The 13263-nt window shown below is 42.8% G+C and overlaps 1 protein-coding gene across 1 annotated transcript in view; it reads left to right on the forward strand.

Annotated features, from left to right (window-relative positions):
* The first annotated feature begins 629 nt into the window (after positions 1 to 629).
* The window catches only part of LOC120305323 (villin-1-like), a 57538-nt gene continuing 44904 nt past the window's right edge, over positions 630 to 13263 (forward strand). Inside the window, exons 1-2 of the mRNA XM_039336999.1 lie at positions 630 to 775; positions 13129 to 13219. Coding sequence (XP_039192933.1) covers positions 13145 to 13219 — 75 coding nt within the window. The 5' untranslated portion in view covers positions 630 to 775; positions 13129 to 13144. The remainder of the gene's footprint in view (positions 776 to 13128; positions 13220 to 13263) is intronic.

Here is a 13263-nt window from a genome sequence, read left to right on the forward strand (position 1 = left end):
CTGACCTATACCATTTTGGATAAATGGCTGTCCAGTCTCTTCTTAAAAACTCCCAGTGTTGGAGCATTCATCGTTTCTGGAGGCAGGTTGTTCCACTGGTTAATTGTTCTAACAGTCAGGAAATTCCTCCTTAGTTCCAGGTTGCTTCTCTCCTTGATTAGTTTCCATCCGTTGCTTCTTGTCTTGCCTTCAGGCGCTTTGGAGAATAGCTTGACTCCCTCTTCTCAAAAGTAAAGTCAACGGGGAAGCCAGATTCACTTAACAACTGTGTTACCAACAACCGCAGTGATTCACTTAACAACTACGGCCAGGCAGGTTGTAAAATGGAGCAAACCTCACTTAACAACTGTCTCGCTTAGCAACGGAAATTTTGGACTCAGTTGTGGTCGTATGTTGAGGACCACCTGTAGTCAGACTCTCTGGCCCAGTTTGGACCCACTTCCAGGTTTGGCCCGTTCTGACAAGACGGGCCATCCAGGTCTACGTGAGAAGCAGTTGCTCAATCTTTTCCCTCTGCTACAGGTGCCAAATCCAGCAACCACAAGCACATTCCAGCTGCTTCGTCTAACTCTCCAGTGAGTAGCATTGGCAAAGCTGGGTGTGGTTGGTCAAGGGAGGTTTCCACGTTAGCAACCACCTTCCGTGCGACATGCCCCTTTTGTCAAAGATTACACAGCAGCTGATGCCAGCCAGAAACTCAAAAGACAGCTTGCCCAGCGGTTTGGAGGCAGGTGGGCAGGACCTCCCAAAAGCACAGAATAGCCTGGACTGTAAAGTAAGCTGAATTTCCTAGATTGTTTTTGGAGAAGGAAGAAAGCTGAACTTGGTTTGATTTTATTTACAGATTGGTTGATTGGTTTTGCTTACGTGCCCGGATCACCAGCTACGTAGGAGAAAATTGCATTCTTTTCTCTCTCTCTTAAAAAGTAGCTCGGGTCAGCAATTAGGGGACTTTAACAGCCTCTCCCCGAAAGGGGTGGATGTATTTTACTATCCAGGCAATTGAAATGGGACAAATGCAGTTTGTTTACAGCTGGCTTTTCTTGTTGAATTTAGGATTGCCGTGTTTTCTAGAGGCAATGCTCCTTTTTCAGGCTGGAATTGCGGAAGCAGATCAACCCTTTTCTCTTCCTAAGGGCCAAGGGATGATTGGGGTTCCTTTAATTTTGCAAATAGTCTCTTGCTTGAAGGAAACAAAATAGTGTTCTCCGGTTGAAAAATTGCCTTCCGAAGTATTTGTACAGAGCAATAAAATGATAGTTTGGCCTATTGTCAAACCCAGACAGCTGGATTAACTGAATAACTGTTTGTTTAATCATGATATGCAAACCTAAATTTAAAATCTTTCTCTTCTTTCTTTCTTTCTTTCTTTCTTTGTTTCTTTTTCTTTCTTTCTTTCTTTCTTTCTTTCTTCCTTTCTTCCTTTCTTTCTTTCTTTTTTCTTTCTTTCCTTCCTTCTTTCTTTCTTTCTTTTTCTTTCCTTCCTTCCTCTTTCTTTCTTTCTTTCTTTCTTCCTTCCTTTCTTTCTTTCTTTCTTTCTTTCTTTCTTTTTTCTTTCTTTCCTTCCTTCTTTCTTTCTTTCTTTCTTTTTCTTTCCTTCCTTCCTCTTTCTTTCTTTCTTTCTTTCTTTCTTTCTTTCTTTCTTTCTTTCTTTCTCTCTCTCTTTCTCTCTTTCTCTTTCTTTTTGCTTTTCTTTTTTTGGTATTTGAGGAATGTTTTTTACAAGGTTTGAGGTGGGGTGCTTTTCCAACCAGCATCAGATACAATCTAGACTGGGCTTGTTGCTGGTGAATACAGTAAAAATTCCTCTGACTTTCACCTTATCTCTTGTTTCATTCAATGCGAATGACTCATTTTGGCTTGCGGTAGGAGCTCAATTTGACTTAGGTTCTGCAAGATTATTTATCTCAGATGTAAAGGAGAAGGAATGGTTCTTTGGTTCAATTTTGTTGTTGTTCCTTAAATGATCAGCGGAATATTACAGCTGAGTTTTCCTGGATCTTCCAATCACACAAAATCGTTTAAGTGCAGAACTGCAATTCTAGCAGATCTACAACCAGCTTTTTTGATGTGGCTGTTTCTCCCTTACACATCATATTAACACTTGAGAGGCAAATCAGGCTCATAAGAAAAAGTCTCAAGTTTATCTTTGTGGTTTCCTGAATCAGTTTTCCCCAGTCTGACACCCCCAACGGGCACTGAGACCCCAAAATTATTGAAAATTGTAAGCAGTGGCTGGGAAATATGGAAGGTATCAGAACAGCTGCACTTAATTTAACAGAATAACAGACTTGGAAGGGACCTTAGAGGGCTTCTAGTCCAACCCCCTGCTCAAGCGGGAGACCCTATACGACACGTCCAGTGATGGAGCACCCACAACTTTTGGAGACAAGTCATTCCACTGATTAATTGTTCTAACTGTCAGGAAGTTTCTCCTTAGTTCCAGGTTGCTTCTCTCCTTGATTAGTTTCCATCCGTTGCTTCTTGTCCTGCCTTCAGGGGCTTTGGAGAATAGCTTGACTCCCCCTCTTCTTTGGGGCAGCCCTTGAGATACTGGAAGACTGCTATTTAAGCCAGCACTAGCTGAGATCTACAGCTGCTTTATGCCAAAAAGAGGAAGTCAGGTGCATTTATTGTTAACAAAGGAACAGCTCTTTTTGTTAAAGATAATATTGACCGAAGGCAAATGGAGCTGATTTTTCCCATCATGTCTTTAGGGCAGAGCTGAGCTGAGCACCTAAGCCTTCTGCTTTTTTTATCACTAGAATATTCCCTTTGTGTGACTCATATCGGGATCCAGGGTATATTTTTGGTTGGTTCAATATTTTTGCATGTGTTTTCTTAAAAGAAAAATCTTCATCAGGGTTCAGTCCAAGCCGGGAATAAACAAGATGGAGACTGCTTTAGAAAGAAAGTTGTAGTTTATTGAAGAGGCAAGCCAGACAGAAAAATGGCTCTGGAAAAAAACTGACCACATGGAGCAGAGAGGTGGACTTTTATACCCTCTGGGGCTCTTGAGGTTGTTTCCTGTTCCTGTTTGAGGCTTTGTATTTCCTGTGTCATGTAATTTGACCTGAGTATGATCCTTTGACATTGGTGGGTTAATCCTATTATGTCCTGTCTTAGAGTTTGGGTGGGGTATGTAGATTTTAAGGCTCTTTGTTTTCCTAATCTCTTCAGCTTGAATCTAGCTGGAGGGCTCCAACCTTCCTGAATGGATTATAACATCTGCATTTCTAAAGCTGGTTTCTGCTGAGTTGTTTGATTGAGGGGAGGGGAAGAGAAGTTTCTGCCTTTTTAAAGATCTTCTCCATTATTCCTTTGGGGAAATATATTCTGCCTTTTAATATTCCCAAAAATATTTCTTTCTCTTGGGGGAGGGGTTGACTTCCCAGTTTAGAAAGAGCCATAAAGCAAGCCTGGGAAACCTCTGGCCCTGCAAACACCTAGATCCATGGTAGCAAACCTATGGCACGCATGCCACAGGTGGGACGCAGAGCCCTCTCTGTGGGCATGTGCACCATCGCCCCAGTCCTAGGCCTTCAGCTGGGTTTTATAAAATCTTTTTGCTTTAGGCCAGTGTTTCTCAACCTTGACAATTTTAAGGCATGTGGACTTCAACTCCCAGAATTCCACAGCCAGCAATGCTGGTTGTGGAATTCTGGGAGTTGAAGTCCACATGCCTTAAAATTGTCAAGGTTGAGAAACACTGCTTTAGGCCTTCGCCACCGTGTGCAAAAAAAAAAAGATTCAATCAATCAATCAATTTCAACTTCTCGCGGGGAAAAAAAGATCTCGCAAAGTTGGAATTGATTGATTGAACTTTGTAGTGCCACCCAGTCTGCCATTATCACTGAAACCACGCCCACCCAATGGGCCATGCCCACCTTGCACCTGACGATACATAAGTGGGTTTTGGGTTGCAGTTTGGGCACTCAGTCTCTAAAAGGTTCGCCATCACTGCCCTAGATGGTCTCTTAAGGTGGCTTCCATTGTTTCGTCTTCATATCTTGCTCCATTCCTAAGATTCAGCTGATCAGCAGCATAAGAGTTGCCAGACAGAAGGAAGGGCCTTAATTTTTCATTCCTGTCCCATCTTTTCCTGTTGAAAAATAACTCAGGGGCCCCATCTATCTATCACACCCAACACCTCAGATCCTCTGATTCCTACAGTGGGAATACCCAAAGCATATTAGGCCTTACAGTATCTCTCTCTTTTGGGATATCTCCTGTTTCGTGTATCTTGCTTCTAATCTGATCCTCCATCAGGCGCTTGTAGCATATGTCAATACTTCAGCAATGGAACCATCTCTTAGGTCGCCATTTCCCTGGCAGAGTCTTCTACAATCTCCGTGCTCTTCCGTCAGAAGTCTTTCTCTGCAGCCCTCCGATAGTCCCCAACTTTCATCCTTGGTGAATGAAACTGGTCAATGGAGCCTTCTCCTCCTCTTTCTTTCCACGTCCTTGTAAGCAATGCCTCACACCAAAGACACCACCTTTTCTGGTCCAATAAATCAAAATAGAGCTGGAAGGGACCTTGGAGGTCTTCTAGTCCAGTGGTTCTCAACCTATGGGTCGCGACCCCATTTGGGGTCGATCGACCATTTCACGGGGGTCGCCAAGCAAGGCTGTCCGCCATTTTTCCCCCTTTTCCGGCGGGTGCCTTACCTCCCTTGGGCTGGGCCAGCTGGTGGCCCAGCCGGTGGTCAGCCTGCTCTGTCTCTGCCGCTTGCCAGCTACACCTTGGCCGGCACAGGGGGTGGCACCACACATGCGCAGCACTCCCGGGCAGAGAAAGTCATTGACTTACGACCGGTTGGGTAGTCCTCGACTTACAACCGGTTTAGTCCTTGACTTACGACTGGTTTAGGGTCGCGGCATTAAAAAGGTTGAGAACCACTGTTCTAATCCAACCCCCCGCTCAGGCAAGAGAAACTATACCAGTGATGGCAAACCTTTTAGAGACCGAGTGCCCCAAACCCACCTCGCCCCTTCCTCTCCTGCCCGCAGGGCCATCCACCGCCTCCATGGCCCACCACACTAGATCACCCAGGTGGCCCAGCAGCATCACAGCGGCCACACCCTCTGTCCGCGCTCTGCAGCATCATCGGCACATGATGGGGCATGGCACACCTGCTGCCTGGCTGCCATGTCCTATGCAGGCTGTGCCTGAGGTGACTCTCCTCCTGGGGGGCTGCTGGTGAAGAGGGGGCCACGGGGGCTGGTGGGGCTGGGACGATGGCGTGAGTGCCCACGGAGAGGGCTCTGAGTGCCGCCTCTGGCACGCGTGCCATAGGTTCGCCATCACTGAACTATACCATTCGAGACAAATGGTTGTCCAGTCTCTTCTTAAAAACCTCCAGTGATGGAGCACCCACAACTTCTGATGGCAAGCAGTTCCACTGGTTAATTGTCCTCGCTGTTAGGAAGTTTCTCCTTAATTCCAAGTTCCTTTTCTACTTGATTAGTTTCCATCCATTGTTTTTTGTTATGCCTTTTGGTATTTTGGAAAATAGACTGACTCTCCCCTTCTTTGTGGCAGCCCCTGAAATACTGGAAGGCTGCTATCATGTCACCCCTAATCCTTCTTTTCTCCAGACTAGTCAAACCCAAGTCCTGCAGCCGTTCTTCATTTGTTTTAGTCGCCGGGCCTTTAATCATCTTAGCTGCTTTTCTCTGCACTTTTCTCAAAGTCTCAACATCTTTTTTGTAAGGTAAAAATCCCACAGGATTGTTTTTTTCTGACTGACATTGAAGCAGGAATAGGGATGAAATGAGGGGACCTTGTGGTGCACCATTGCTATGGAATTAGCTTGTGACAACTCTTAACCAGCATTTCCATCACATCTAACAAACAGAGGCACAGATTCTCAGGGGTGAAATCTGGCTGGGCTTTGGTATTATTCAGCCAGAGGGAAGTTATTTGCAGTGGCTGATCTGGCCTGTTTTAAACTTGCCGGAGATGAGAAACACCATTTTAAACCATACTAAATTACATATCTTCTTTCTAAACTATCCTTCTACAGATGACTTCAACTACAGTTTGCGTCGCTTGTCAGGTGCGCAGGGGCTTATAGGTTCTGTAGTCCAGCACTTCTGCATAAAGAAAAGGCTATAGTCACATTTCTGATTCAAATTTTGCTTCTGATCTTTTAACTACTCAGGCTTTTTAAACCTTACTTCACAGATTTTCCAACATGTGTGTCGGTCAAAGGTGTACATCTCCCTTTTCCTTATTTGTACTTTGAATTCATAATTTTGGAGAATTGTTCCTTATCCAAAAACTTGACAGGCCCTTGACTTATTCTGAGGACATTTGGAGTTACATAGACAAGTTATTTATTAATGGAAGGCCTTTCAATCACTACAGTGTGGTAATCTCTGAAGTATTTATTTTTGCAGTGATTCAGCATAAAAGAAAAGGTATTCGGCCACTTATTTGCCAACACTGTTATATTATTTTTTAAAAAGTTGCAAATGCTAAAAAGAGAAGCCAAACAAAAGCAGAGAATAAATCATATCATTGCAGCTCCAATTTGCGATATCCCCTCTTCCCTAAAGATTATGTTTGGGAAAATGATATAGACCTGTGTTTGTTTGTTTTATTCTGCCTTTTTTTAAAGAAATAACTCAAGATGGTGAACATATCTAACGCTCCTTCCTCTTCTTATTTTCCACACAACAACAACAACCCTATGAGGTGGATTGGGCTGAGAGAAAGAGACTGGCACAATTTTTCTGCTTAAGGCGGGATTAGAACTCAGAATCTCTTGGTGACTGGCCCAAAGTCACCTAGCCAATTTTCATGCCAGAGGCAGGAATAGAACTCACTGTCTCTTGGTTTCTAGACCAGCCCTTTAACCACTACACCCTGGGGTAGGCCACTTTGGCTCTTTTATGACTGGTGGACTTCAATTCCCAGAATTCCTGAGCCAGCCATGCTGAGGGGAAAGGGAGAGTTTTGAAGCTGAGCTGTGCTGGCTCAGGAATTCTGGGAATTGAAGTCCACAAGTCATAAAGTTGCCAAGGTTGAGGACCCCTGTTATAGGGCAGGGGTAGGCCACCTTGACTCTTTTATGACTTGTGGACTTCAACTCCCAGAATTCCTGAGCCAGCCATGCTGAGGGGAAAGGGAGAGTTTGCAAGCCGAGCCATGCTGGCTCAGGAATTCTGGGAGTTGAAGTCCACCAGTCATAAAAGAGCCAAGGCCTCTACACTGTGGAAATTGCTACCACATACAATTTACAATGCCTTGTACATTCATTAGCAAGCCACCTTTTGTATTGCCACAAAGACAGGCAAAAATGAATTCCCTCCAGGCTTAGTGAGATAGACAGGGATGATCAAAGAACGAGGTTATAAAAGCAAGATGGCAGCCACACCAAAGTGATCCATGCTCTTTACATTTTTGATACGTGATGCACATCATGTGTGATGTGCATAAAAAAAACAAATAACACGAGTAACAGAATAACAGAGTTGGAAGGGACCCTGGAGGCCTTCTAGTCCAACCTCCTGCTCAAGTAGGAAGATATACTATTTCGGACAAATGGCTGTCCAGTCTCTTCTTAAAAACCTCCAGTGTTGGAGCACTCACAGCTTCTGGAGACAGGTTGTTCCACTGGTTAATTGTCCTCACTGTCAGGAAATTTCTCCTTAATTCCAGGTTGCTTCTCTCCTTGATCAATTTCCATCTGTTGCTTCTTTTCCTGGTGCTTTGGAGAATAAGTTGACACACAACCCCTTCTTTGTGGCATCCCCTCAAATACTGGAATATTGCCATCATATCACTCGTGGTCTTTCTTTTCATTAAACTAGCAAGCCATTTTGACTTTTTTTGTTCGTCCCCTGAAGGCAGATTTGGAGTTTTCTGGTTGTTTCTGCTTCTTGCCTGAAAAGAGATTTCTTTGCAGGATGGAGGAAGGTGAATGCCTGGAACCAATGAAGCAAAAAACCAGTTTTGTGTCTCAAGGCGAAGTTTTCCTTGAGGGGGTGGCATTCCAGTTAAGCCACAATAATCACCTTTTCTCTTCCTTTCAGCCACACCCCGTACCTTACATTTCTTGTAGAGGTGTGTGTTTGTTTTGGGGGGTGAATTTTGGAGAGCTTTTAATTATGGCGAACATATTGTAGGCCCTCCATTTGAATTTCTATTTATTTCCTGCCTCGATATGCGGATGTGGTGCCAGTTTTCAACTATTATTACTCTTGATATTATTATTATTCCAATGTGGCATTTATAGCTACCACTTCCTATGCAATCCCCTATCAAAAGAGCTGACAGTTAAAACAGATCCATGCAGACCTAGAACATAATAGCAGAAAAAACCCAATAAAACATACTAATTAAAAATAATTTTCACATATTAAAGCCAAAAGAGGTTTCCCTCCCCAAAAAAGGTAGATTTTGTTTTTCTGTTTAAGCTTCTCATTTAGGGAGGAGAGGAGGAGAAATCTGGTGCCCCTTTCCTTTCAGCTTAAGAATTAGAATTGGAAGCAGCTTTTGTACATTTAACTGTAACAGTAACAGAGTTGGAAGGGACCTTAGTGGTCATCTAGTCCAACCCCTGCTCAAGCAGGAAATCCTGTACCATTTCAGACAAATGGCTGTTCAAATTCTTAAAAACCTCCACTGATGGAGCACCCACAATCTCTGAAGGCAGGTTGTTCCATTGATTAATTGTTCTAACAGTCATGAAATTTCTCCTTAGTTCTCGGTTGTTTCTCTCTGAAGAATTTCCACCCGTTGCTTCTGGGACAAGATTCAGATGCTTTGGAGAATAGCTTGATCCCCTCTTCCTTGCTAAACCTCGTTGGAGGTTTTTAAGAAGTGATTGGACAGCTATTTGTCTGAAAGCAGCAGACTGGACTAGATGACCTCCAAGGTCCCTTCCAACTCTGTTAATGTTACAGTTAAATTAAAAAAGGCACACCCAGACCTCTTATACCAGTGGTTCTCAACCTGTGGGTCGGGACCCCAGTTGGGGTCGAATGACCATTTCACGAGGGTCGCCAAACAACGCAGTCCACCATTTTTTCCCCCTTTTCCTTAGCTGTGCTACTCCCTTTTATTCTATTGGCTTTTGAAAGCCAATAGAATACACTCTCTTGAATAGAGTCTCATTCTATTGGCTTTCAAAAGCCAATAGGAATTGTCCAGGCTGTCTCTGCCCTGCTGAGCCCGCCAAAAGTCCCATTCTGCAAACGGTGCTGCACCAGCTGAGTAGTCCTCGACTTACGACCGGTTGGGGGTCGCGGCATTAAAAAGGTTGAGAACCACTGTCTTATACAAAAGCTTGCAATCCTATTCTGAAAACCACCGTTTGTTTGAATTTTGACCTTGAAGATGTGTGGACTTCAATTCTCAGAATTCCCCAGCCAGGTGTGCTCCTTAGAGATAACCTGAATACCAAACTTTGTTTCTTGAGCCTGTCCTTCCACACACCCCTGGGATAATTCCAAGCTATTGGCGAAAGCATAGCTTTCAGCTTTGCCAAAGAATCCAGTGTTTTCCTATCCAGAAAAGAGAAGGACTGATGTTTTGCTTTATGACAACCTCAGCAAATTTAAGAGATGTGTGGACTTTAACTCTCAGAATTCCCGAGCCAGCAGGGGTGGACCTGAATTTCCAGAATGTTCTGTCCAGCTTGGGTGGACTTCAACTCCCAGAATTCCGCAGTATGCGTGAACTTCAACTCCCAGATTTCTCCAGTATGCGTGGACTTCAACTCCCAGAATTCCCCAGTATGCATTGACTTCAACTCCCAGAATTCCCCAGTATGCATGGACTTCCAGAATTCCCCAGTATGTGTGGACTTCAACTCCCAGAATTCCCCAGTATGCATTGACTTCAACTCCCAGAATTCCCAAGTATGCATGGACTTCAACTCCCAGAATTCCCAAGTATGCATGGACTTCAACTCCCAGAATTCTGCATGTAACTATTAGACCCGATTACCTTAGCTATCAGTTTTATGACTTTTTTCTGATGGTTTTTGACATGCTTTTGATATTAGCTTTTTCTTGTTTTTAAAATTGTGGTGGAATAGTGTTCTTGTTTTTAAAATTGTGGTGGAATAGTGTTCTTTTTTGTGGTTGTTTAATAATTATGTTAATTGTTGATAAGCTGTCTTATGTAAAAAATGGGCAGTTATATACATTGGAATAATAAATTAACAGATAAATAAGCGTTCTCAGTTTGGAAACTGAACATTATTTTCGTGAATGAAGGCTGACATCATAATGGCTTCCGAGGTGGGTATAAATCGAGCAAATAAATAAGTTAGGAGAATTAGAAGCATCGGTGATAAACAAATAAAGGGGCCTGCTGATGCCTCAACCTCTCAGCCTTAATTTTTCTCTGGTTGTTGAAGATTAGCCTCAGAACCAAATTTTATTGCCTCTTCCTCTAAATTTATTGATCTGGTCAATTCATTCTCCAAAGCAGATTTCCTTTCTAAGGGGCTCTTCTGATGCACTTTTTATTTATTTTATTTATGTGTTAATTTATATCCCACCATTGTTATTTTTACAAATATGTAACTCAAGGTGGCAAACACATCCAATAAACCCCCCTTCTCCTATTTTCCCCACAACATCCCTGTGAGGTAGGTTGGGCTGAGACAGAGTGATTGGCCCAAAGTCACCCAGCTGGCTTTCATGTCTAATGCAGGACTAGAACTCACCGTCTCCTGGTGTTTGGCCCAAAGTCACCCAGCTGGCTTTCATGTCTAAGGCGGGACTAGAACTCACCGTCTCCTGGTAATTGGTCCAAAGTCACCAGCTGGCTTTCATGTCTAAGGCGGGACTAGAACTCACTGTCTCCTAGTGATTGGCCCAAAGTCACTCAGCTGGCTTTCATGTCTAAGGCAGGACTAGAACTCACCGTCTCCTGGTGACTGGCCCAAAGTCACCCAGTTGGCTTTCATGCCTAAGGCAGGACTAGAACTCGCTATCTCCTGGTGATTGGCCCAGTCACCAGGTTTTCGTGCCTAAGGCTGAACTAAAACTCGCTATCTCCTGGTGATTGGCCCAGTCACCAGGTTTTCGTGCCTAAGGCTGAACTAAAACTCGCTGTCTCCTGGTGATTGGCCGAGTCACCAGGTTTTCATGCCTAAGGTGGGACTTGAACCCATAGTTGCTTACTTTCCAACCTGCTGCCTTAACCATTAGACCAAACTGGTTCTTGATCATCTATTTCCAGATTTTGTTCAGGTGACGAATTCTGATCCGTGAGGGATGCTGGGCACCCTCATTTTAGAATAGGTTTGATATCAAGAAAAGACTAGGTGGCCTCATCCCCAGATGCACAAAAGTTCTGAAGTCATTCAACTGGACATGATTATTACTTTTGGTCACTTCGGCCAAGAACTTTAATTCCGAAAACGACTGTGTGTCTCTGTAAAAATATAGTTTTGTCTAAAAATAATTAGAAGTTAGTTATTTGAGCAGACTGAGTGCCAAATGGAATCATGAGGTGGGACATCAAATAAGTTCCTATTTTAGCCCTTTGTTTGGTAGTAATTGCCCGTTTTGAATGTACCAAAACGAGCTGCCTTGACTTAACATTTCTTTTTCAACGTGGTTAGAGAAAAGCAACCTTTTTCTCAGAAAAACAGAATCTGAATAATGTTGTTGGCAGTTTTTTACTTTCTCTTCTCCAGCTTTGGAAATAGTCAGGCAGTTGTCTTATATGCAAAGGCTTTTGCATTCTAGACCCACCTGTGTTTTCACACCTATAAAGGCAGGGCACATCTTGTGACGATGTCCAGGTGGATTTCATCAGCAGCCTCTCCTGACATTTGAAACCCTTGAACTGAAACATCAGAAAAGAGTACAATTGGAAAGATTTATTGCAAATATCAATTTTCCGGAAGACGGAGAGAAAGCGTAGGGATTGTTTAGTTTTGAGGTTTGGTATGTACAATAAAAAGTTCCCACGATGGAGCGGAAGAAAATAATAAATGATAGAAAATCAAAAATTTTTTTTTTTAAATGCAGTTCTACTTCGGGAAAAATAATCGACAAAGGGCCTAACTTTTTAATCTGAAGTTCATCCTTTCCATTTTAAAGGTGGCAGGAGGGGGGCAATTGATTACTGGCCGATACAGCCAAGGTTTACACTGGAGTAGGGCTGTGCAGGTTCAATTACAAGGCCAGTCAAGGGCAAAGATAGGAAGTTGGCAGTTTCTTATATCCTGAGGGATTTAGATCCAAAGAGGCAGATCACTAGTCCTCATTAAGGTAATGCATGATGGGAGAGGGTGGTGATGAGTCAGCTTTGGTAGGCTGCCAGTGGATACAGTTTAAACATCAACTATTACTTTTTAAATGTAACACATACGCACACATGTAAATTGTACGAGAAACACTTCTAGATGCAATGTTTATTTGACCACTGCTCTTTTTCTTTATTTTTCTTTCTGCATCCCATTTATATTTCTTCCTATTGTGTTGTTAAATAAAGAGGAAAATCACTATCCATCTATCTATCTATCTATCTATCTATCTATCTATCTATCTATCTATCACCTACCTACCTATCAATCTATCTATCTATCTATCTATCTATCTATCTATCTATCTATCGCCTACCTACCTATCACCTACCTACCTATCTATCTATCTATCTATCTATCTATCTATCTATCTATCTATCTATCTGCCTGCCTGCCTGCCTGCCTGCCTGCCTGCCTATCTATCTATCTATCTATCTATCTATCTATCTATCTATCTATCTATCTATCTATCTATCTATCTATCTATCTATCTATCTATCCATCTCTCCTGTTTCATTCCTGTACCAGGAAATGCATTTGTCCAACAGTTGTGCTGAACACACAAATTTTTCTGTGACAAAAAAAGGAATCCAACTTTCCTTTTTCATCCGGTCTCTTTGAATAGGATTCGTCATCATTTTAGAAGGAGTTATTTTTATATTTTGTTCTATTTCCGGGTGATTGCTGCCTTGAGTGAGCACAAAGGAGGGATATAAATTGAGATGCTAAAGTAATTAGACCTCCAGGGATCTTCCTGCACGAGGTGTTGTAGCTTCCATAGTGAAAGGGGAAAAAATAAAAAGTTTACAGGATTACTTTTTTTATATTAACCTGTTGTTTGTTTTTGCAGCCTAACCTGATCAAAGATGACGGATCTTGAAAGAGAAATGGGGCTTCCGCCAATTGAACAGAAACTGGGTCTCCAAATATGGACCATCAAGGTAGGAATATCATTGATGTTTTCCACAAAATTAAATTTATTCCA

This window comes from Crotalus tigris, unplaced genomic scaffold (genome assembly GCF_016545835.1).
Source record: "Crotalus tigris isolate CLP2741 ecotype Arizona unplaced genomic scaffold, ASM1654583v1 scf7180000017667.1391209, whole genome shotgun sequence".
Classification (NCBI taxonomy): Eukaryota; Metazoa; Chordata; class Lepidosauria; order Squamata; family Viperidae; genus Crotalus; species Crotalus tigris.